The sequence below is a fragment of the Carcharodon carcharias genome, chromosome 11 (assembly GCF_017639515.1).
Source record: "Carcharodon carcharias isolate sCarCar2 chromosome 11, sCarCar2.pri, whole genome shotgun sequence".
Taxonomy (NCBI): Eukaryota; Metazoa; Chordata; class Chondrichthyes; order Lamniformes; family Lamnidae; genus Carcharodon; species Carcharodon carcharias.
The window spans coordinates 29,911,589-29,936,828 of NC_054477.1; the positions used below are offsets into that span (position 1 = coordinate 29,911,589).

At 43.6% G+C, this 25,240-nt stretch overlaps 1 protein-coding gene across 2 annotated transcripts; it reads left to right on the forward strand.

Annotated features, from left to right (window-relative positions):
* The first annotated feature begins 4,321 nt into the window (after window positions 1-4,321).
* On the forward strand, window positions 4,322-19,238 carry ndufc2 (NADH:ubiquinone oxidoreductase subunit C2). 2 transcript variants are annotated; one of them, XM_041198572.1, is made up of 3 exons: window positions 4,322-4,643; window positions 14,862-15,005; window positions 19,042-19,238. In XM_041198572.1, the coding sequence occupies exons 1-3, from the start codon at window positions 4,337-4,339 to the stop codon at window positions 19,089-19,091; spliced, it is 501 nt and encodes a 166-aa protein (XP_041054506.1). In that variant the 5' UTR covers window positions 4,322-4,336; the 3' UTR covers window positions 19,092-19,238. The 2 variants fall into 2 exon arrangements, with proteins under 2 accessions (XP_041054506.1, XP_041054507.1); XM_041198573.1 differs by having other exon boundaries at window positions 14,862-14,987.
* Window positions 19,239-25,240: the final 6,002 nt, after the last annotated feature.

Sequence of the window (25,240 nt, forward strand, 5' to 3'; positions counted from 1 at the left end):
ATGCATTGAGATTTCTGTATGTACTGGACACGTAATTAACTGCAACAAATTGCAAATCCTACTTTGGCAGCAATGCCCAGCCTTATGACCAGTACCACTCTTGTCCCCCTTAGTAGTAAAGTCACCGGATCATTGCCACCTCTGAGTTCCCCGAAAAGTGAAATCCTGACTCGGCCATAAAAAGGCATTACTCCACTGTCACTGGGTCAAATTCCTGAAATTCTTCACCGAGCACCATTGCACCATCATCACAAGGACTATTGACAGTTCAGAAGAAGGTCCTCCACCACCCCAGGCCAGGTAAGCACGGGTAGTAAATGTAGCCTTTCTCATAGAACAAAACAAAACAAAGGGGGTTTCGGACATTCTACATCTGATTATTCATTCGTCTTGTAATTAGACCATAAGACATAGGAGCAGAAATTAGGCCATTCAGCCCATCGAGTCTGCTCTGCCATTCAATCATGGCTAAGTTTCTCAACCCCATTCTCCTGCCTTCTCCCTGGAACCTTAGGTTCTTGATTGGTAAGGGGATCAATCTATCTCAGTCTTAAATACACTCAATGACCTGGCCTCCACAGCCTTCTGTGACAATGAATTCCATAGATTCACCACTCTCTGGCTAAAGAAGTTTCTCCTCATCTCTGTTCTAAAAGGTCTTCCCTTTACTCTGAGGCTGTGCCCTCGGGTCCTAGTCTCTCCTACTAATGGAAACATCTTCCCCATGGCCACTCTATCCAGGCCTTTCAGTATTCTGTAAGTTTCAATCAGATCCCCCTCATCCTGCTAAACTCCATCGAGTATAGACCCAGAGTCCTCAAACGTTCCATATATGTTAAGCTTTTCATTCCTGGGATCGTTCTCGTGAACCTCCTCTGGACCCTCTCCAGGGCCAGAACATCCTTCCTGAGATACGGGGCCCAAAATTGCTCACAATATTCTAAATGTGGTCTGACCAAAGCCTTACAAAGCCTCAGCAGCACATCCGTGCTTTTATATTCTAGTCCTCTCGAAATAAATGCCAAAAGTTGAGACTGCTATTTGGAGGTTAACTGAATTACCCAAGACCTTCAGGAAAAATTTTGCTTGCCTGCTTGGCCTCAATATCACTTTTCTAAACTGCGCGAAACTGAGGTCAATGGGCTGTATAATGGGGCATCAGAAATCACAGAATCACCCAGTGTGCAGGAGAGGACCTTCAGCCCATTGAGTCTGCACCGACATGTGAGAAACACCTGACCTACCTACCTACCTAATCCCATTTACCAGCACTTGGCCCATAGCCTTGAATGTTATGACATGCCAAGTGCTCATTCAGGTGCTTTTTAAAGGATGTGAGGCAACCCGCCTCCACCACCCTCCCAGGTAGCGCATTACAGACCGTCACCACCCTCTGGGTAAAAAAGTTTTTCCTCACATCCCCCCTAAACCTCCTGCCCCTTACCTTGAGCTTATGTCCCCTTGTGACTGACCCTTCAACTAAGGGGAACAGCTGCTCCCTGTCCACCCTGCCCATGCCCTTCATAATCTTGTACACCTCAATCAGGTCACCCCTCAGTCTTCTCTGCTCCAACAAAAACAACCCAAGTCTATCCAACCTCTCTTCATAACTTAAATGTTTCACCCCAGGTAACATCCTGGTGAATCTCCTCTGTACCCCGATGATGATCATGGAAAACAGCAGCTAAATTACTTAAGCAGCTATGTAAGCTATGTAAGTGTACATGAAGGCAGGGGAGAGCAGGTTCAGGTATTTGCAATCGTTCTCCTGTAGGATAGATGCTGAGAAAGCAAGAATAGGACATTTCAATTATCAAGCACCCAGCTTCCTTATTTGTGAACTGTAGGAAAGGAGCCCTTCTCTGCTTCTGTACTCCCCAAATTCCCAACCAGCAATGCTGAATTGTCACTGCCATAAACTTTTACGTAGACAGCAAATACTTGGTTTATTTGAGTGTGCGAGTGCTCATGGCAAATCAAACTGTGCAAGAGATGTTGGAAGGAATGGATCTAGTGAACTCAGGGACTTTATCTCATTCTCTAGCCTTCTGTTTTCACCAAAGTTCTCAAACTATCAGTTAAATTATATAATGTAAGTTGGCATGTTTCATTTAAAAAAATGGACTGACAAAAATGCGAAATAGGTAATTGAAACAAAATATTAAGTAGCCATGTTTTATCATGAATTACTCCCTTAGAACAAAGAACAAAGAAAAGGACAGCACAGGAACAGGCCCTTTGGCCCTCCAAGCCTGCGCCGATCATATTGCCCGTCAACTAAAACATTTTGCACTCTTGGGGTCCGTATCCCTCTATTCCCATCCTATTCATGTATTTGTCAAACTGCTTCTTAAACACCAATATCGTATCTGCTTCCACCACCTCCTCTGGCAGCGAATTCCAGACACTCACTATCCTCTGCGTAAAAAACTTGCCCCGCACATCACCTTTATAGTTTTCTCCTCTCACCCTAAATCTATGTCCCCTAGTAATTGACTCTTCCACCCTGGGAAAAAGCTTCTGACTATTTACTCTGTCCATGCCACTCATAATCTTGTAAACTTCTATCAAGTCATCCTTCAATCTCCATCACTCTAGTGAGAATAAACCGAGTTTCTCCAACCTCTCCTCATAGCTAATAACCTCCAGATCAGGCAGCATCCTGGTAAACCTCCTCTGCACCCTCTCCAACGCCTCCATATCCTTCTGGTAATGTGGTGACCAGAATTGCATGCAATATTCCAAGTGTGGCCCTACCAAGGTTCTATACAGCTGCAGCATGACTTCCCAGCTTTTATACTCAATACCCCCGCCAATGAAGGCAAGCATGCCATATGCCTTCCTGACTACCTTATCCACCTGCGTTGCCACTTTCAGTGACCTGTGGACCTGTACCCTCTGCCTGTCGATGTACTTAAGGGTTCTGCCATTTACTGTGTAATTCCTGCCTGTATTATGAGCTTCCAAATTGTATTACCTCACATTTGTCCGAATTAAACTCCATCTGCCATTTCTCCGCCCAAGTCTCCAACCGATCTATATCCCGTTGTATCCTTTGACAATCCTCTTCACTATCTGCAACTCCTCCAACCTTGGTGTCATCTGCAAACTTACTAATTAGCCCAGTTACATTTTCCTCCAAATCATTTATGTACACCACAAACAGCAAAGGTCCCAGCACTGATCCCTGTGGAACACCACTAGTCACAGCTTTCCATTCAGAAAAGCACCCTTCCACTGCTACCCTCTGTCTTCTATGACCAAGCCAATTCTGTATCCATCTTGCCAGCTCACCTCTGATCCCGTGCGACTTTACCTTCTGAACCAAGTCTAACGAGAACCAAGTACTCTTCCTTTTAAACATGGAAGAAAAAGTAACGTTAACAAAGTTCCCTTTAGATCATTATTTTTTCCTTCTTTCCAAGCAGAAAAAACTCAACCAGTTAAAGAGGCAAAATTAAGACCTATTCAATTCTGTAAAAAAAATGTACTCTACGTTTTCCTGAATTTTGTCTGTGCCTCTCCTGGGTCTGGTTTCATGGGTTTTGGCAACCCATGCCCCTTGCAAACATTTCTCCTTGTGACAGCGGGGTATTCAATCTTGGAGTCAGCTGGCATCTGCACCTGAATTTATCCCCACCCGAGCACTTACCAGCAGGGAACACTGGATGACGATCAAGAACAGGGACCTGGAGTGATTTTCTCTTCCCCCTTTCCCCAACCTCACCTGGTCTAAAATAGGTACTGAGGGCTGATTACAGCATCTTTACCGCACAGTTGTAATCTGAATTTTAATCAATATCCATCTGGAATTTGTAAAGTTACTGTGATCACTTGATTTGTTTCCTGAGCCGGGGTTCCATCGTCACGCTTGGAACATCAAGACGAGGTGGTGCCATTGTGGTATTGTCACCAGATCAGTAATCCAGAGAGCCAGGGTAATGCTCTGGGGACCTGGGTCTGAATTCCACCACAGCAGATAGTGAAATTTGAATTCAATAAAAATCTGGAATCAAAAGTCTAACAACCATGAAACCGTTGCTGATTTTTGTAAAAACCCTAAGATAAAAGCAAAATAGTGCGGATGCTGGAAGAGCCATGAGGACTTGAAACGTTAACTCTGTTTCTTTCTCTCCACAGATGCTGTTTGACCTGCTGGGTTTTTCCAGCATTTTCTGTAATTGTTGTAAAAACCCATCTGGTTCACTAATGTCCTTTAGGGAAGGGAATCTGCCGTCCTTACCTGGTCTGGCCTACATATGGCTCCAGACCCACAGCAATGTAATAAAAAAAATGCCCTCTGAGCAAGGGCAATTAGGGATGGGCAATAAAGGCGATGCCTGGTAAAGCAGTTGGTGGCCTGAAGGGGGCGGCTGTGCGGGTCGGAACGGTTGTTGCCAGAAGCGGGTGTCCACCCGGAGCCGTGAGGGGGTGCTGGACCGTCGGGAGTCATCCCTTGTCCTTGAATTGCCGTCCGGGTCGGGTGCTGGGTGACCGTCGGGAAATGGGGCTCCTGCCAGACAGAGCGAAAGCGCTGCCGCCGCCGGGCATCGTCAATAGGAACAGCGTGTGGCTGGGGCTCATCGGCTGGACCACGGCGGTACTGCAGAACGGCCTGAACCGCCGGCCGGCGCTCAAAGCCGGTGAGTGAAGATCAGGAAAAGCCGAGTGGGAGGGGGAGGGGGAGGGGAGACGCCGAGGCTGTGGGCCTGGCCCAGTAACTCCCTCCACACGCACACACATACACTGAGCTGGGCTCACTTACTACCCGATTTTATAGTGAACACCCTCAATATTAACATAATCATTCGCGGGAAGTCCACTAATATCTTTGCACAGTTTCCCCCTCCTTCGTCACTATTTGACAGCAGTCTGCCTGGGGGAGGTCATGTATTTGGTGTCCACTGTCCTCTTAGCCACCACCACCACCCCGGTGTAATATTTACTGCAAAAGTTAATCCTGTAATTTGCAACTGTTTCTGTGTATTGTCGCAGTTTCGTCTGACAACTCATATGCAGTTACATGTGTTGTCTTTGCAGATTTATTCAATGTTGCTTTTTCAAGAAAAAAGGCTGGTTATTAGGAACATTGGAACAGGAATGGGCAATTCAATTCCTTGAGACATATGGCTGATCTGTGACAACTTCACATGTCTGACTTTACTCCATGTCTCATAACAGCTTTAAGTATTTGACTGCCATGTTGAAACAGTAACTACTTCCAAAGTAAAAAAAACATAAAGTGCTGGAAAAGCTCAGTAGGTCTGGCAGAGTTTGTGGAGAGAGAAACAGAGTTAATGTTTCTAGTCCAATATGACTTCTTCAGAGTGCTTTATTGGTTGCAAAGCACTCGGGACATCCTGAGCTTGTGAAAGGTGCTTTATAAATGCACATTTTTTTCTTAATTAATTGAAAGGAGCTCTTTAAATGCTTCTAGTAAATAGTGTTAAAGTTTGGCCTGGTCACAGTTAAGATGCAACCAGAAGGAGGAGAGCGTGGCATAGTGGTAATGTCACCGGACCAGTAATCCAGAGGTAAAAACAAAAAAACTGCGGATGCTGGAAATCCAAAACAAAAACAAAAACAGAATTACCTGGAAAAACTCAGCAGGTCTGGCAGCATCGGCGGAGAAGAAAAGAGTTGACTTTTCGAGTCCTCGTGACCCTTCGACAGAACTTGAGTTCGAGTCCAAGAAAGAGTTGAAATATAAGCTGGTTTAAGGTGTGTGTGTGGGGGGCGGAGAGAGAGAGAGAGAGAGGTGGAGTGGGGGTGTGGTTGTAGGGACAAACAAGCAGTGATAGAAGCAGATCATCAAAAGATGTCAACAGCAATAATACAAAAGAACACGTAGGTGTTAAAGTTAAAGTTGGTGATGTTATCTAAACGAATGTGCTAATTAAGAATGGATGGTAGGGCACTCAAGGTATAGCTCTAGTGGGGGTGGGGAGAGCATAAAAGATGTAAAAAAAATAAATAAATTAAATAAATAATTTTTTTTTCTTTTTCTCTTTTTATAATGGAAATAGGTGGGAAAAGGAAAATCTATATAATTTATTGGAAAAAAAAAGAAAAGGAAGGGGGAAACAGAAAGGGGGTGGGGATGGGGGAGGGAGCTCACGACCTAAAGTTGTTGAATTCAATATTCAGTTCGGATGGCTGTAAAGTGCCTAGTCGGAAGATGAGGTGTTGTTCCTCCAGTTTGCGTTGGGCTTCACTGGAACAATGCAGCAAGCCAAGGACAGACATGTGGGCAAGAGAGCAGGGTGGAGTGTTAAAATGGCAAGCGACAGGGAGGTTTGGGTCATTCTTGCGGACAGACCGCAGGTGTTCTGCAAAGCGGTCACCCAGTTTACGTTTGGTCTCTCCAATGTAGAGGAGACCACATTGGGAGCAACGAATGCAGTAGACTAAGTTGGGGGAAATGCAAGTGAAATGCTGCTTCACTTGAAAGGAGTGTTTGGGTCCTTGGACGGTGAGGAGAGAGGAAGTGAAGGGACAGGTATTGCATCTTTTGCGTGGGCATGGGGTGGTGCCATAGGAGGGGGTTGAGAAGTAGGGGGTGATGGAGGAGTGGACCAGGGTGTCCCGGAGGGAGCGATCCCTACGGAATGCCGATAGGGGGTTGAAGGGAAGATGTGTTTGGTGGTGGCATCATGCTGGAGTTGGCGGAAATGGCGGAGGATGATCCTTTGAATGCGGAGGCTGGTGGGGTGATAAGTGAGGACAAGGGGGACCCTATCATGTTTCTGGGAGGGAGGAGAAGGCGTGAGGGTGGATGCGCGGGAGATGGGCCGGACACGGTTGAGGGCCCTGTCAACGACCGTGGGTGGAAAACCTCGGTTAAGGAAGAAGGGGGACATGTCAGAGGAACTGTTTTTGAATGTAGCATCATCGGAACAGATGCGACGCAGGCGAAGGAACTGAGAGAATGGGATGGAGTCCTTACAGGAAGCGGGGTATGAGGAGCTGTAGTCGAGATAGCTGTGGGAGTCGGTGGATTTGTAATGGATATTGGTGGACAGTCTATCAACAGTCTATCATCTCAGTCTTAAATAATTGACCCCCTATCCTGAGACTGTGCCCCAGTGTTCTAGATTTCCTAGCCAGCGGAAATAATCTCTCAGTGCCCACCCTGTCAAACTCCTTCAGAATCTTGTATGTTTCAATGAGATCACCTCTCATTCTTCTGTTCAGAGAATATAAGCCCATTTCTGCCCTTCATCACAGAACAACACTCTCATCCCATGGACCAATCTAGTGAAGCTTTGCTGTACTGCCTCCAATGCAAGTATATCCTTCCTTAAAAACAAAAACTGTACACTATAATCCAGATGTGGCCTTACCAATGCCCTGTACAATTGTAACAATACTTTATTATGTTTGTAGTCCAATCCCCTTGCAATAAAGGCCAACACGTCACTGATGGGGCTCAGAGCAAATGACAAGGCTAAAGCATATGCTACAATCTTCAGCCACAAGTGCCGAGTGGGTAATCCATCTCAGTCTCCACCTGAGGTCCTCAGCTTCATAGATGCCAGTCTTCTGCCAATTCAATTCACTCCACATGATATCAAGAAATGACTGATGGCACTGGGTACTGCAAGGGTTATGGGCTCTGACAGCATTCTGGCAGTAGTACTGAAGATTTGTGCTCCAGGACTAGTTGCTCCCCAGCCAAGCTGTTCTAGTAAAATTACAATACTGGCAACTACTTTGCAATGTGGAAAATTGCCCAGGACAAATCCAACCCGGCCAATTACCACCCCATCAGTATACTCTCCATCATCAGTAAAGTGATAGAAAGTGTCATCGACAGTGTTATCAAATGACACTTACTCAGCAATAACCTGTTCACTGATGCTCAGTTTGGGTTCTGCCAGGGCTACTTAGCTCCAGATCTCATTACAGCCTTAGTACAAACATGGACAAAAGAGTTGAACTCCAGAGGTGAGGTGAGAGTGACTGCATCTTGAGATCAAGGCACATTTGACAGAGTGTGGCATCAAGGAGCCCTAGCAAAACTGGAGTTAATGGGAATCAGAGGTAAAACACTCCACTGGGCGGAGACATAACCAGCACAAAGGAAAATGCTTGTGGTTGTTGGAGGTCAGTCATCTCAGTTTCAGGACATCACTGCAGGAGTTCCTCAGGGTAGTGTCCTAGGCCTAACCATCTTCAGCTGCTTCATCAATGACCTTCCTTACATTATAAGGTCAGAATTGAGGATGTTCACTGATGATTACACAATGTTCAGCACCATTCGAGACTTCTCAGATACTGAAACAGTCCTTGTCCAAATGCAGCAAGACAAGTGCCAGGCAATGACCATCTCCAATAAGGGAGAATCTAACCATCTCCCCTTGGCATTCAACGACATTACTATTGCTAAATTCCCCAACATCCTGGAGGTTAGCACTGACCAGAAACTGAATTGGACTAGCCAAATAAATACTCTGCCTGCAAGATTAGGTCAGAGGCTAGGAATCCTGTGGCAAGTAACTCACCCCCTGACTCCGCAAAGCCTGTCCACCATCTACAAGGCACAAGTCAGGATTATGATGGAATGATGCTACCTTCAAAAACAGTTCCTCTGACATGTCCTCCTTCTTCCTTAACCGAGGTTTTCCACCCACGGTCGTTGACAGGGCCCTCAACCGTGTCTGGCCCATCTCCCGCGCATCCGCCCTTACGCCTTCTCCTCCCTCCCAGAAACATGATAGGGTCCCCCTTGTCCTCACTTATCACCCCACCAGCCTCCGCATTCAAAGGATCATCCTCCGCCATTTCCGCCAACTCCAGCATGATGCCACCACCAAACACATCTTCTCTTCACCCCCCCTATCGGCATTCTGTAGGGATCGCTCCCTCCGGGACACCCTGGTCCACTCCTCCATCACCCCCTACACCTCAACCCCCACCTATGAACCACCCCATGCCCACGCAAAAGATGCAACACCTGTCCCTTCACTTCCTCTCTCCTCACCGTCCAAGGGCCCAAACACTCCTTTCAAGTGAAGCAGCATTTCACTTGCATTTCCCCCAAATTAGTCTACTGCATTCGTTACTCCCAATGTGGTCTCCTCTACATTGGAGAGACCAAACGTAAACTGGGCGACCGCTTTGCAGTACACCTGCGGTCTGTCTGCAAGAATGACCCAAACCTCCCTGTCGCTTGCCATTTTAACACTCCACCCTGCTCTCTTGCCCACATGTCTGTCCTTGGCTTGCTGCATTGTTCCAGTGAAGCCCAACGCAAACTGGAGGAACAACACCTCATCTTCCGACTAGGCACTTTACAGCCTTCCGGACTGAATACTGAATTCAACAACTTTAGGTCTTGAGCTCCCTCCTCCATCCCCACCCCTTTTCTGTTTCCCCCTTCCTTTTTTTTTCCAATAAATTATATAGATTTTTCTTTTCCCACCTATTTCCATTATTTTTAAGTATCTTAAAATATTTTATGCTCTCCCCACCCCCACTAGAGCTATACCTTGAGTGCCCTACCATCCATTCTTAATTAGCACATTCGTTTAGATATTATCACCAACTTTAACACCTGTGTGTTCTTTTGTTCTATTGTCGGTGACATCTTTTGATGATCTGCTTCTATCACTGCTTGTTTGTCCCTACAACCACACCACCCCCCTCCACTTCTCTCTCTCTCTCTCTCCGCTGTCTATCTCCAAGGCTGTAAGGATCAGTGTTTACAATCTCAGCTATTTACAATCTAAAGTAGTTAAAGAGACAGTATCTAAGTTGGCTGATGATACAAAGCTATGTAGACAGGTAAGCTGCAGGGAGGACACAAAATGGTATAGGTTATGGATGTGTGAAGTTATAGAATAGAAAAGCAGAATGTATGTTTTAAAATTTGTAAATGTTGATGTTCAGAGAGACTTGTGTGTATTCATGCAAGGAACACAGAAAATTTGCATGCAGGTGCAGCAAGCAATTAGGAAGGCAAATAGCACAGCCTTTATTGCAAGAGGATTGGAGTACAATAATAAAGAAGTCTTGCTGCAATTGTACAGAGCTTTGGTGAGACCACATCTGGAACACTGTAGGTTTGGTCTCCATATTAAAGGAAAGATATACTTGCATTGGAGGCAGTACAGTGAAGGTTCACTAAATTGATCTCTGAAATGAGGGGGGATTCCTATGATGAGAGGCAGAGTAAATTGGGCCTATGTTACCTGTAATTTAGAAGAATGAGAGGTGATCTGATAGAAACATACAAAATTCTGAAGGGGCTTGACAGGGTAGACACTGAAAGATTGTTTCTGCTAGTCTGGGAACCTAAAACATTGGTGGTGGTGGTGGTGGTTGGGGGGTGGCTATTCTCAGGATAAGGGAATCATTGAGGACTGATGAAAAATAATTCACTCAAAGGGTGTGAATCTTTAAAATTCTCCATCCCAAGAGGGTTGAGGGTGCTCCATTGTTGAATTCTTTTAAGGCTGGGACAGATAAATTTTTAGTCTCCCAGGGAATCAGGGATATGAGGACTGGGCAGGAGAGGGGAGTTGTAGCCCAAGATCAGTTGTGATCATGTTGAATGGCAGAGCAGGCTTGATGGGCTGTATGGTCTACTCTTACTGCTACTTCTTGTGTTCTTATATTCTTGAGTGGCTTGGTAGTACCACCTCTGAATGAGCTGGCTGAGTCCTAAAGGACGTAGCTGCTAGATGGAGCCTGTGGCAGGTGATGAAGGAACCAACAATAGAGAAAAACTTACTTGACTCAACCTACCAGGACAGTATTGGTAGCAGTGACCACTGCACAGTCCTTCTGGAGATGAAATCCTGTCTTCACATTGAAAATGCCCTTCGTCGTGAAACCCTACCAAGTTAAATGGGATAAATTTAGAATAGATCTAGCAACTCAAAACTGGGCATCCATGAGGCACTCTGGGCCATCAGCAATTGAATTATATCACTCTACCATTATAATCAGGCCGGGGGATCAACCCTGGTTCAGAGTGCAGGAGGGCATGCCAGTAGCAGCATCAGACATACTTAAAAATGAGGTGTCAACCTAGTGAAGATACAACACAGGACAACTTACATGCCAAGCAGCTTGCAATAGACAGAGGTAAGCGATCCCAAACTGTGGCTGAACACACAATACAACAAATGGCAGATGCGCCCAAGATAGATTGCATGGATTTCTCAGTACTGTAACATCCAGTAGTGAATGGTGGTGGCCAATTAACTTATCAGAGGAGGCGGCTCCACAAATATGCCTGTCCTCAATGATGGGGGAGACCAGTACGTCAATGTAAAAGATCAGACTGAAGCAGTTGCAGCCGTCTTCGGCCAGAAATGCCAAGTGGATGACCCGCCTTGGCCTCCTGAGGTCCACAGCATCACAGATGCCACTGTTCAGACAATTTGATTCAATCCGTGTGATATCAAGAAATGGCTGAAGGAACTAGACACTGCTAAGGTTATGGGTCCTGACAGCATTCCAGCAATAATACTGAAGACTTGTGCTTGCTACAAGATCTGACTTACCTTTGCATCAGGTGGAGCAAGGCCTGACAGGCATCAGGAGTTTTTGCGCATGTGTGGACCGGCGTTTGTAATTCTTCGGGCTGAGGATAAGGGCCCAGTGTACCTGCGAGAAGCAAAGAAAAAGAAATAAAACGGCGCGAAAACCTTGATAATGTGACCGAGGAGTGGAGCGCTATATCAGAGAGAGGCTCCAGAATGGGTCAGGGAGAAGCCCCAGTTAAAGAGAGAATGGGGGAAGGAGCCACCAGGAGGAGGAGACTACTGGTAGGAACCACTAGAAAGAGGAACAAAATAAAAGGCTCCAGCAGAAAAATTGCTGCAGTTGGCAAGCTTTAAGTAATGAGGGCTCGGGAAAAACTCGGGAGATCTGAGAAGGTAGCGGAAGGCAGGTGATTCCATGCTGTGGAATGTTGGGGCAAAGGTAACCCTATGGAGGAGTGGTGTTTTGCTCATGGTGACTAAATAGCTGAAATTTTGCTTGCGAATTGATGCTGGAATGCAGACTCGAGAATCCAGGGGAATGGAGTCTCAGGAGACTGGATTGAAACCCTGCAAGGTGAGTTGTTGTTGAGGCAGTCTGAGTTGGAGCGACCTTTGGGGAGAATTCCAAGGCTAGATCTTTTGAAGGTAAAGACTGGAATCCCTTGTGAGACATAATTTCAATGAGATTAGTTGACTGACGGTGTTTGCTGAAGTCTGGATGGATTGCTGAGAAATCTATGCAATTTATCTTGGACGCATTTGCCTTTTGTTGTGTTGTGTTCAGCCAGTTTGCCTGTGAATTCACAAGAAGCTAATATTAAACCTGAATGTTTCAGTATAAAATAGATACTGTAAATTGTTATATCTTTCTGGATTTGTATAGTAAAGTTTATTTCTTTGTTCAAAAAATGTGGAATCTTGTGCCTTTATTCTCTTACTAGGTATCTTGTATCTCAAACTTTTGTCTACTTTAAATAAAAATTATTGGTCCTAACTGGATTGTACCCAAAACTGTGGGGTCCAGTCCAGAATCGTAACATTCTCCAGAACTAGCTGTGCCCCTAGCCAAGCTGTTCCAGTACAGCTACAACACTGGTATCTGGTAGGCTGCACTCCCTTTTTAGTTATTTAAAAAACCTTTTGTTACTGTTTTGTTTGCATTTCAGTCCCACGCTCCTGATCTACGGACACCCGGTGCGGAAGGGGGTCGGGAAGGAGGAGGACCTCCTCGTGAACCTGCTCCTGGGCCTGGCCAAGTTGGCCATTAACAGGTCCTGGCAGCGGGCGATCGAGGGGGGAGTCCCGCCCGATTGTTTGTCCCTCTTCTGCGGCTACGTTTGCGGCCGGGTGTCCTTGGAGACGGAGCACGCGGTGTCTGCCGGCACTCTCGAGGCCTTCCGTGCTCGGTGGGCACAGCGGGGACTGGGGTGTTTTATTGACCCCTTTAATCACATTTTGGTTTCATGTTTATAAGTTTCCTTTTAAACTTTGTCCTTGGTTTTACAGCTGACCTGACCTAGGGGCTGTGCTTGATTTATCCCTCATTTTGTTAATTTAATTTAATTGTTTTAACTCTAAAAGAGTTACAACACTGGTATCTACCTGACAATGTGGAAAATTGTAAGCCATGTCCACAAAAAGCTGGACAAATTCAACTCAGCCAATTGCTGCCCGATCACTCTATTCTTGATCATCAACAAAGTGATAGAAGGTGTCACAACAGTGCTATCAAGCGGCACTTACTCAGCCACAGCCTCCTCACTGCTCAGTTTGGGTTCTGCCAGGGCCACCCGGCTCCTGACCCCACTACAACCTTGGTCCAAATAATAGCAAAAGAGCTGAACTCGAAGTGATGTGAGAGTGACTGCCTTTGATACCAAGGGGGCATTTAACAATGTGGCATCAAGGATCAAAGTGAAGTCAATGGAAATCAGGGGGAAAACTCTGCACTGGTTGGAGTTATACCTAACACAAAGGAAGATGGTTGTGGTTGTTGTCTCAGTTCCAGGACATCACTGCAGGAGTTCTTCCGGTAAGTGTCCTAGGCCCAACCTTCAGCTGCTTCATCATGACCTTCCCTCCATTTTAATGTCAGAAGCAGATGATTGCACAATTCGTGACTCCACAGATACTGAAGCAGTCTGTGCCCATATGCAACAAGAACTGAACAACATTCAGGCTTGGGCTAATAAATTGCAAGTAACACTAGGACCATATAAATGCAAGGCAATGACCATCTCCAATAAGAAAAAATCTCCCCTTGACATTCAATGGCATTATCATTGCTGAATTCCCCACTATCAACATCCTGGGAGTTACCATTGACCAGAAACTGAACTAGACCAGCCATTTAAATACTGTGGCTACAAAGAGGCTGGAAATTCTAAGCTGAGTAATACTCTCTTCCTGACTCCCCAAAGCCTGTCCATCTACCAAGCACAAGTTAGCTTGGAATACTCTCCATGTGCCTAGATGTTTGGGGCTTCAGCCACACTCAAGAAGCTCAACACCATCCAAGACAAAACAGTCCGCTTGATCGGCACCCCATTCATTCATCCTCTCCACCACTGATGCACAGTGGCAACTGTGTGCACAATCTGCAAGATGCACCTGCAGCAACTCACCAAGACTCCTTTCAAACCTGTGACCTCCACCACCTAGAAGGTCAAGGGCAGCAGATGCATGGGAACACCACCACTTTCAAGCTCCCCACCAAGCCATCCTGACTTTGAATTATATCACCATTCCTTTGCTGTCTCTGGGTCAAAATCCTGGAACTCCCTTCCTAACAGCACTGTGGGTGTACCTACACCACATGGACTGCAGTGGTCCAAGAAGGCAGCTCACCACCTCCTTCTCGAGCAATTAGGGATGGGAAACAAATGCTGGCCTGGCCTGCGACTCCCACATCCCCTGAAAGAATAAATAAGAAGAAACTGAGTTTGACCTTTGAACCCCAGAAAGCAGGAAAAACATGTAAATGTCATCCTGAGAAGTACTGAGGGAGAGGATTCATGATCCTGCTTTCTAAAGAATAAAGGCTTGTGGTCTTATCATTTTTTGAGGCGAATAATTGGAGCTTAAGGATGGCTGAATGACAAGGTTTACTGAGACTATTACACATGAAGCTTGGTTAAAATGTCAGTGAATCCTCAGGATGAGAGGTTAGGGCTTTCAAATGAAAGGACATGTTCATGGCTCGTTCATATCGTAGCCACTCTTGTAAGAACTGGCAGGCCTGTACCGAAGAATCTTGTCATTTTAATAGGAATGCCTGTTGAATAAAGACTGGTGTTGCTTAATTTTATGTTTTGTCATTTTATTCCATAAAACAGGCCAATATATAACCTGTTGCTTTGCCTGCAGGTGTGCACCGGCAGCTTCTTTTTGTTACTGTTGGATGGTTTCTTGGCTATTACCTCACCAAAGTGGAAAATTACAAGACTGCCAAATTAGACCAAGAGATGATGGAATATATTCGGCAACACCCAGGTGACTTTCCTGAAAAAGGTACATAATTCATTGCACACTGAAAAAGAAAATATATAGGGTGTAAAGGGATGTTTGCTGTTTAGGTAGGTGATGAACTGTCTCTAATAAAGCATTCTGCAGTCATGCACATGATTTATAATGAAGGCCCAGCCACACTCGAATCTAATTTAATATGCTTCTTAAATTTATCTCCATAGAATTCTGGGTTTATCTAAAAAGTCAGAAATATAATTTTTTTAAAAATGAAAACTTGAGCCCAGAATTTTCTGAAAATTCGCACTACACTAATGACACAACAACCAATAATGACCTGGGACCATCTTTTAAAGTGCCACCCAGCATTTCTCATCTGGTCTGATCCATTAATGACGTTTCATAGTGAAATATATTTTTCAGAATATGCTGCGTATACAATGACTTTTCTCTCTGGTAAACTTTAAAATTCATAAAGTGATAAAGTGAAGAATTGCGGACATACCTCCCAATATCTTCTGGAGCCTAGGTAGAAAGATCTGCAGATTAATCAACTACATCTCAGACAAGCTTAATCTGTAATGTTAAGAAATATATATTTCCAGTAAGGGTTGTTCCAGTTTGTATGAATAAATTTAGGGTACATGAGCGGGATCATGTGATCCATCTCGAGTCTAGCTGACTTTAAAACCTGGATGGTAATTTGTAAAGATCAAAGGGAGCACTCCAATTGTGTTACTGAAAGGGAGGTGACCGAAATTTACATTTGAGCACAATCACGGCCGTTGCTATGTCTACAATCAAAATACTTGAAGTCTCCTGAACCTATAAAGATATTACTGGTATCAAGATTGTAAATAGTTGTGCTGAAACCTTTATCTTAGAAACAAAGATGAAAGGATTTGTGGTCAGCGATAGCTAATTAACGTTTCTACTTGGAGACAGGACTAAGGGTTCCTGTTGCCATGGCGAAGGGATTAGGGGAAGCCATTTTTGAGATCAAGTTATGGCCTTTCCTATAAACCCGTTGTTAGCTGTCCCGTGATTCGAGGATGACATCATCTCAGGGTTATGAGTTCCTGCCATGGGCCTTCATGTGACTGAACAGGCCAGTTGTCGACCTACAGGTCTTTGAGCATGAGGGGCACGATGTCTCACGAAGTAGTGGGATCTGGAGTGCAGGATTTGCTTCCTTTCCTTTCCTTCTCCGCTACAGCTCTGTCACATTGTTTTGTTTGGACACAAAGCATGTTGCAACTTGATGGCCAAGTTGTCACCATTTTGAATGATTGGTAGCAAGCTCCTCCCATTAAAAAATCCAGGGATATCACAGAGAGAGTTATAGCTTTGTCTTGTGTAGTTTACTGATCACTGAGAATCAAGGGAGCAAGAGATAATTGTTAGCCAGGCCTGGACCTTAAGCAGAGAAAACACTAACTATCATTCACCACACAGAATGTGGGTAGGAGTTCATGCTTAGTCTGTAGACAGAATTTGAGAGAGGAAAAGAGACTGGAAGATTTGTCTAGCTTGGAGCTAGAAGAAGAAAGCTACCGTAATCTTTGTAGTAAAAGGCAATCAGCAGCCAGCTTGGTTGGAACTTGGAACAGGCAGAGAGCTGGAAGAAAGCAGTCTGTGTCTGTCCAAAGCCAGGACAAGGAGGGTAGGAGCCATTGGGAACCACAGCATGTTCCTGATTTTTAAATCACTAAGCACGAATGCAGCGAGGCTCAAACTTGAGTTGAGCAATCCACAGTGGTGAGGTTTTGAAGGAAAGTTGAAGAGTCACTTAGCCAAAATCTAATGGAAGAATCCCCATGAAATCTCATACATTGCAGAATAGTTGGAAGGCTGAGGAGAAATTAAAGTCAATTCCGGAGAGTTGCAGCATACTTGGTTTGGTTCCAGAGAAAGGAGTGAATGTACCCTCACAATCTTCCATAAGGGAACTCTTGGGTGGAATTAGGAAGTAAAAGGGCAACTGGATTTACACTCTAAGCCTTGACAAACTGTAGTGTTAAATTAGTAGTGCTTGCTTTGTTTATTTTTTTTATACACAGGAAAATCTGTTCTGTTTAAAAACATGAATTCTTGTGATGTAGTTCTTTCAGTTGGTCTCTGGGTGTTTGAATGTCTCTTTATAAACACTAATGTCTCTGTAGAGATAGTAACACTGGATAATAATTAGCATAGCTTATATTTATTGATTGTAAAAAGACATCTTGAGTTGGAAAATCTTGTGGAATTTTTCCTTCTAAAGCCAAGGGAAATAAGGCCATTTGTAGTCTACCGGCTGCTCTCTTGGCTGAGGGCAGCATAGACTGGGGATTGAATCTGGTATCATCTTGGGCTGAATGGCCCAGCTACACTCGAATCAAATTTAATATGCTTCTTAAATTTATCTCCATAGAATTCTGGGTTTATCTAAAAAGTCAGAAATATAATTTTTTTAAAAATGAAAACTTGAGCCCAAAATTTTCTGAAAATTCGCACTACACTAATGACACAACAACCAATAATGACCTGGGACCATCTTTTAAAGTGCCACCCAGCATTTCTCATCCGGTCTGATCCATTAAAGACGTTTCATCGTGAAATATATTTTTCAGAATATGCTGCATATACAATGACTTTTCTCTCTGGTAAACTTTAAAATTCATAAAGTGATAAAGTGAAGAATTGCGGACATACTTCCCAATATCTTCTGGACATGCCTCACTAATGAAAATGAATGGTACCTTTGCACAGGGGCGCTGCTTCAGAGCTCCTTAAATCACTACTGCCATCGTATTAATGTATGACCATGAGTTTCCCAGCCACTCATGACTCTGGGTCAGTGCTTGAAGATAGGGGTGAGCATTGATCTTATTAATAGCTATCGTTGCCAATATTAAGATTGCAACAAATTCCTGGTCTGAATCTGGGGGTGCCGCAATGGATTTTGGTAGTCTCCTTTCCTCCGACTCCCCAAAGAGCCTATATGAATGAAATTTGCTGTGTCTTGTTATGACCTATGTGAAGTGAGTTAACTTTGTTTCAGTCCAGTTTCACGTGAGCAAAATTACCTATTAATTTAGTACTCTGCACAAGAGAGTTCAAAAGAATAGCTGGTAGGTAGGCAGTATATATTAATGCACCATTGGAGCACTCTGCCCAATACAGAAACATGCTGTTCCTGTATGAACTTGCAATCTGCCTAAACTAAACCTCATTTCTTTTTTTAAACAAAACTGTCTACATTACCCCCGTTACAGTAAATGGGCCAACATCTGCACTTTAAGAACAAGCACAGAAAGCAGTTTATGATTGTGTTAATTTGTAAAAGAACAGTTTGTGGAAAGTACATGCCAATGTGTCAAATCCCATCTTCAAGATTACCCTCTGTTACATCAATGTAATTCTCTTTTTACCTTTGGGCTTTTAAGCTAAGTGAGAGTGCCAATTGCAGGAATTAGATTAAAACAGATGAACATTTGTTTCACTTTGGACGTTTGCAGTCAGCAAAGAAGAGAAACCTTCACTCCCATCATTCTAGGATGGATTTGGCCTATGTCTTGTGGTGAAAGGAAAGTTACTGAAAAATTATTGCTGTTTCTTATGACACCCCTTCACCTAATGCTGTAACCGAGAAGTTAGCATGTTTAATGTTGGTAATGTGTTGAAGGTTAATGTCTCTGTCAAATAGTAGGCAGAGGAATGTGTACAAATGTATTAATCATTTGTTTCTTGGCTGTGCGGGTCTGTTAGTTAGATGGAGTGAAATGCATAACGATACCAGCGGCGCAGGTTTAATCCCTGTACCGGCTGTGGTAGTTCATGGAGGCCTGTCTCCTTGCCTTGTCCCACACATGTGGGGCACCACTCCAGCTATATCAACAATTGTCTCCTTCCTGATGGAGAGAGATGTCTGTGGCCCTTTGTGGGCTATGACTAATTGCTTCTCTTCCAGGCTAGTTCTAACTCCCACTCCAGTCCCAAGAACTGCAACTTTGTATTTTGGGTCTGCTAATAGGTCATAGCCCTGGAATTATTGGTCCTTCTTAATTTTTAAGAATGATTTTTTTTATTTGTTTCTTTTCAGAAAAAAAGACATATGCAGAGATTCTGGAGGATTTTCATCCAATTCACTAAACCATCGACAGTAACTCTTAGTTGACCATGTTGGGTAATTGGTATAACTCACATGACTGTCTTATCAGCTGATGTATGAAAATATTCTACAGTGTGCTTATGGTCTTTCTCATTGTAAATTACTTCATAATAAATTATAAGAACTAATTATTTATGTTGTTTTTATTTAAACCTGATATTAAATGCAGCATATTTTACAGCAATCAACTAGTCTCACTAAGCATATGGCCATTGATCTCTGTGTCCTCAGAGTGATGTGGAAATTTGAGACAGACAGTAAATAGATTATTGCAATGCAGTTTAAATAACCTTTGAGGAAAATTGGCTAGAAATACTAGAAACTCAATCTATTGCACCCTTTATGTGATAAAGTCCATTCCTACAACAGCTCGCATTTATATAGTACATTTAACATGGTATAATGTCTCAAGGTGCTTCAAAGGAGCGTTATCAAACAAAATTTGACACCAAACCACATAAAGATATTGGTGCAGATGACCAAAATCTTTGTCAAAGAGGTTGGTTTTAAGAAGCGTCTTAAAGGAGTTTGGTGCCTTCAGCTGTCAAGGCCCTAATGGTGGAGCATTAAAATCTGGGATGCTCAAGAGACCAGAATTGGAAAAGCATAGAAATCTTGGAGGTTATAGACCTTGTTTCCCTGGGTGAAATGTAACTTCAGTTACATGGAGAGTCCTCTGGCCAAAGCAATTAACAAGCAGCATAAAAAGAGGGCTTCTTTGCAGTGTCTGTTACTTTATATTTGCCCTGTTCTAATATTTTACAAAAAGGATTAAATGCTGTCTTTTTGTTTAAAGATTCCTATATGTTATAGTCATCAAATGGCACTGAGTTTTCGAGCTCTAAGCGCCGATTAAATATGGTGCAAGATGAATTAAGGTTTATTCCCCACTGCTCAGTTTTCAATCTGAGCTCTGTTGAATGGGATGGTGCAGTGCAAAATCAAACCCAAAAGCAAAACATTACCTTCAAGGGAGAATGCAAATCAGACAAGGAATTATAATTGCTAACCCCGAACCCAGAAAGGCCACAAAACATGGGTCCACTTTCTTTGTACTGTAATGATGAGCATCAAATAAAATATTTACTGACTTTTGCTTCTGTTAATCTATCTTGTATTAATTGCAGATACCCACACATCTTTTGAATTGAAGCAAAATTTTGCAAAGTAATCTGGTGTAGAATAGGTGAACAGTAGATCTGTTTGCCAGGTTTGATTTTCTGACTATGCTAAATGCCTTTTTCCCACTGTTGGAAAATTAACGGGTAGGTCCCCAGAATTTTCTGCCCTGAAAACTGTTGGGAATGAGTGGGCTTGTAATTGCCAATTGTGTGCTATCAGCAGTGTGACTTTGCACTGGGATGTACATTTAGCAAATGGCCCTGTGGTATCAACTTTTACAGATAGATCTCCACAATTCCCACATGCTGAAAGCAACACAGTGTTCAGCGGGCATTCAGGACCAACCATGTATTGTGGGACTGGGTCATCTGTAGGCTGGATCAGGTGGCGGTGCCAAATGGTTGAGTTTTATTACAGTAAAAAGTCAGATAGCTTCCATTGTCTTTTACCAGATGCCAGCCCACAAATTGCCATTTTTATTTAATTGAATTTCATAACCTAACATGCTGGGATTTGAATCCACAGCATCTATTAACCAGTATACCATAGTCAGAAGACGCTTAAAATCAGAGTGGTGCCAAATATTTTCTTAGAAAGCTAAACTATCAAATAGGTTTAATCACATGCTGTTGCTTGCAGATTTGAGCCCTAACAGCTGGTTGTTGAAGTCAACTCAAATAACAGCAGCTTTGAACTATTTCGCAAAAAGTTAAACAAATGGTTTAGTCCATTCAGTTCCTTTGGCTTTTCTTTCCCAGATCTTTTGAACGAAAGATAAGCAAACTCTTAGAAGAGGAGCGTTTTTCTCAGAATTCCATAACAGATACAATTTACTGTGACATGTTGACTATATCAAAAGTATTTGACTTTTACGTCCAGCAAATATTTTGGAATATATCGTTGCCCTTAAGAAGACAAATAATGAAGTGCAAGTTTCAAAATAGGTAGATAAAAGACAAGTGGCTACTTAATGCTTGACAGGTTGTCTATGCTTGTGTTGCCGTGATCAGGTTATGTTGTGCTTTAATAGCCTGCTGTTCTGTTAATGGAATTCTAACACTTGGATTCTCAGAGAAACAGAGGGCTGTTAGTAATGAGCAATATTGACTTGACTGGCTTCTTTCATGCAGTGCCAAATCAATAAAGCCAATTGCCCAGCATGTAGCTGCAGAAGCCATTTTGAGGATGATATCTTTCTTTCAAAGAATCTTAACAAAGAAAGTCAGTAAAAAGAGAAACCCCATAGGCTGGAGGATAACATTCCCAATTTTAGTCACTGGTCAGCCATGACTTGCAATTAAAAATTGCAAAATAAACTGGGGTTGGAATTTTCCAGCCTCTCACACCGACAAGGTCAGATATTTCAATGGCTCACCGGCCCCACCACAGGGGAACCTACCATGGGGTTTGGGAGCTGGAAAGTTTCAGCCTGGGTTTCTGTAGAACCACAGGAAAATATATTTTAAACGTTAGGTAAAAGTAAGGAATTCTGTGCTGAGATTCATTGATTTTATCACTCAGTTTCTGAACTGAAATAGAGATAGTAAGAATGTGTACACTGGAATATGTACAAGTCAAATGTTTGGAAATTATTTTATATTCAAATTTTATAGCCAAATTGCTAAACAGTTGTCCCACTCCTTCCTGATATTCCTGCTGCACTGTCTGATGTTACATCTGAAATGTGAGCAGTTTTCAACAAAGTAGAAATGTGATATAGATCAGTGATATGGTTATTGTTCTGTTAAGTGTGCACCCCACACCATTCTTAGCTCTCAGTTTAAGGAAAATTGGATCTCTCGACTACGGTTTTTTTTATTGGAAACAAAAACGTTTCCTGTTGGGATAAGTAGGGTATTTGAAGATGGCATTAATAGCTAAGGCCAGTGCTTACATGTTTTCCCTCATTAAAAGCAATGGACACATTTACCTGTACTAAAATTTGATTGTTCTTTGCTAGTGTACCTTCTATGCATTTAGCCAACACTGCACAAGAACAGCCCAGGGGTTGAAGCAAGGTACTTTTTTCCAATTCTTTTGCAAGTTCCGCTCCTCCCTATCCACCCAAAGGCATAGATAAGGTTGGAACTTGCAATGTAAGAAGTTACAAAAACTGAGTCTGACATTTCCAGGACTGATGGCCTCCACTCCCTGCCCTGATCAGTAAAGAGTAGGAATATACCTCGTGCCTAATGGATGGAATCTGGCCTATAATTTTTACTTTCCTAAACTAGGTAACAGTTTTAGAGCAAAGAAAAACTAAATACATTCATCTTTTATTCTATAAAGTGTATATCTAAGATTTGCAACCTGTCCTACCACTGCGTGCAAGTAAAAATGAAACTGGCCAAAACATGACTCCAGACCTACAGCAATGTGGTACAGAAATGGCCTAGTAAGCCACTCACTGGTTTTAAGCCCAAGAGGATAGTTGAATAAGAATAAAACTGGACAGAGCACCCAGCATTGGCCTCAGCCCTGAAAAGACAACAGCACACCCTGCCCAGTAGACTCTGCAAAGCTGTCCTCACTTAGCTCTGGGGACTTGTGCCAAAACTGGGAGAACTGTCCCACTGACTGATCATATAGTATCCTGACATAGTCATATTCACCAAATCATACCTTATAGCCAATGTCCCAGAATCTTCCATCATCATCATCTCTAGGTGTGTCCTATCCCACTGACAGGATGGTGATATACAGTCAAGAGCCAGTGGCCCAGGGACTCCTCAACATTGACCCCAGAACCCTTAAAGTCACATGTCATCAGGTCAAACATGGGCAAGGAAATCTGCTGATTACCGTCTACTGTCCCTCTCCCACCCCCGCCCCCATCCTCTCAGCCAATGCATCAGTGCTCCTCCATGTTGAACACCGCTTGGAAGAAGCACTGAAGGTGGAAAGGGTGCAGAATGTACTCCTGGAGGGGAACTTAAATGTCCATTACCAGAGTGGCTTGGTAGCACTATTACTAACTGAGCTAGGCGAATCCTAAAGGACATATCTATCAGACTAAGCCTGTCGCATTGCTCAGAGAACCAACAAGAGGGACAAATCTACTTGACCTCAGCTCACCAATTAAGCTTATAGGGGAGGTGATGGCATAGTGGTATTGCTGCTAGACTAGTAATCCAGAGACCTAAGGTAATGCTCTGGGTACCTGGGTTCAAATCCTGCTAGTGCTGATACTGGGTGGTTTGTTCAGTTTTATTCTTATTCAACTATCTTGTTGCGCTTGAAACAAGTGAGTGGCTTGCTAGGCCATTTCAGAGGGCAGTTAAGAATTTGAATTCAATAAAAATCTGGAATTAAAAGTCTAATGATGTCCATTGTTGTAAAAGCCCATCTGGTTCACTAATGTCCTATAGAGAAGGAAATCTTCTGTCCTTACCTGGTCTGGCCTACACGACTCTTAAATTCCCTTTGAACAAGGGCAATTAGGGATGAGCAATAAATGCTGGCCTAGCCAGCGACGCCCACATCCCATGAATTAATTTTTTAAAACTGTTACAGTTCATCTACCAATGACAGCAGTTGTAGGAGTGACAACTACATAGTCCTTGTGGAGATGAAGCCCTGTTCTCACATTGAGGACACCCTTAATATTGTTGTGAGACATCACCACCGTGCTAAATGTGATAGATTCAGAACAGATCTAGCAGCTCAAAGCTGGTCATCTAGGAGGTGATGTGGACCTTCAGCTGCAGCAGTATGGTATTCAACCAGAATCTGCAACCTCATGGCCTGGCATATCCCTCACTCTACCGTTACCATCAAACCAGGGGATCAACTCTGGTTCAATGCAGAGTGCAGGAGGTCATGGCAGGAGAAGCACTAGGCATACCTAAAAATGAGGTTCCAACCTGGTGAAGTTACAACACATATCATAAGCATATCATACAGCAGAAACAGAGAAAAGTGATTCCACAGCCAACAAATCAGATCAAAGTTCTTCAGTCTTGCCACATCCAGGAGTGAATGTTGGTGGACTGTTAAACAGATTGGAGGAAGAGACTGCAAAAGCATCCCTATCCTCAATGATGGGGGAGCCCAACATGCCAGTGCAAAAGACAAGGCTGAATGCATTTGCAACCATCTTCAACCAGAAGTGACAAATGGCTGATCCATCTCAGTCTCTTCCTGTAGCCCCAGCATCAGAGATGCCAGTATTCAGCCAATTCAATTCACTCCACATGATACCAAGAAATAGCTGAAGGCACTGGATACAGCAAAGGCAATGGGCCCTGACAATATCCCAACTGTGGTACTGCAGACTTGTGCTCCAGAACTAGCCACCCCTGTAGCCAAGCTGTTCCAATACAGCTACAGCACTGACATCTAACCGACAAAGTGCAAACTTGCCCAGGGTTGTCCTGCCCACAAAAAGCAGAACAAATTCAATTTGGTCAATTATCACCCCATCTTAATCATCAGCAAAGTGATGGAAATTGTTTTCGACAATGTTGTCAAGCGACATATATTCAGCAATAAGCTGCTCACTGATGCTCACTTTGTGTTCCGCCAGGGTGACTTGGCTCTAGACCTCATTTCAGCCTTGGTCCAAACACGGACATTAGAGCTGAATCCCAGAGGTAAGATGAGAGTGACTACTCTTGACATCAAGGCAGCTTTTGAGCGAGCGTGGCATCAAGGATCCCTAGCAAAACTGGAGTCAATGGGAATCAGGAAAATGTTCCACTGATTGGAGTCATACCTAGCACAAAGGACAATGGTTGTGGTTGTTAGAAGCCAATCATCTCAGGCCTAGAATATTGCTGAGAGAGTTCATCAGGTAGTGTCCTAAGCCCAACCATCTTCAGCTGCTTCATCAATGACTTTCCCTCCATCATAAGGTCAGAAATGAGGATAGTCACTGTCATTTGCACAATATTCATACACAACCTCTCAGATACTGAAGCAGCCCATGCCTGCTTGCAGCAAGGCCTGGACAACATTCAGGCTTGGGCTCATAAATGGGAAGTAACATTCGCACCACACGACAGCCAGG

Coding starts and splice junctions, on each gene's coding strand:
- ndufc2 (XM_041198572.1), top strand. CDS start 4,337: ATGCCTGGTAAAGCAGTTGGTGGCCTGAAGGGGGCGGCTGTGCGGGTC. Junction 4,644..14,861: donor CCGGCCGGCGCTCAAAGCCG/GTGAGTGAAGAT, acceptor CTTTGCCTGCAG/GTGTGCACCGGCAGCTTCTT. Junction 15,006..19,041: donor AGGTGACTTTCCTGAAAAAG/GTACATAATTCA, acceptor GTTTCTTTTCAG/AAAAAAAGACATATGCAGAG.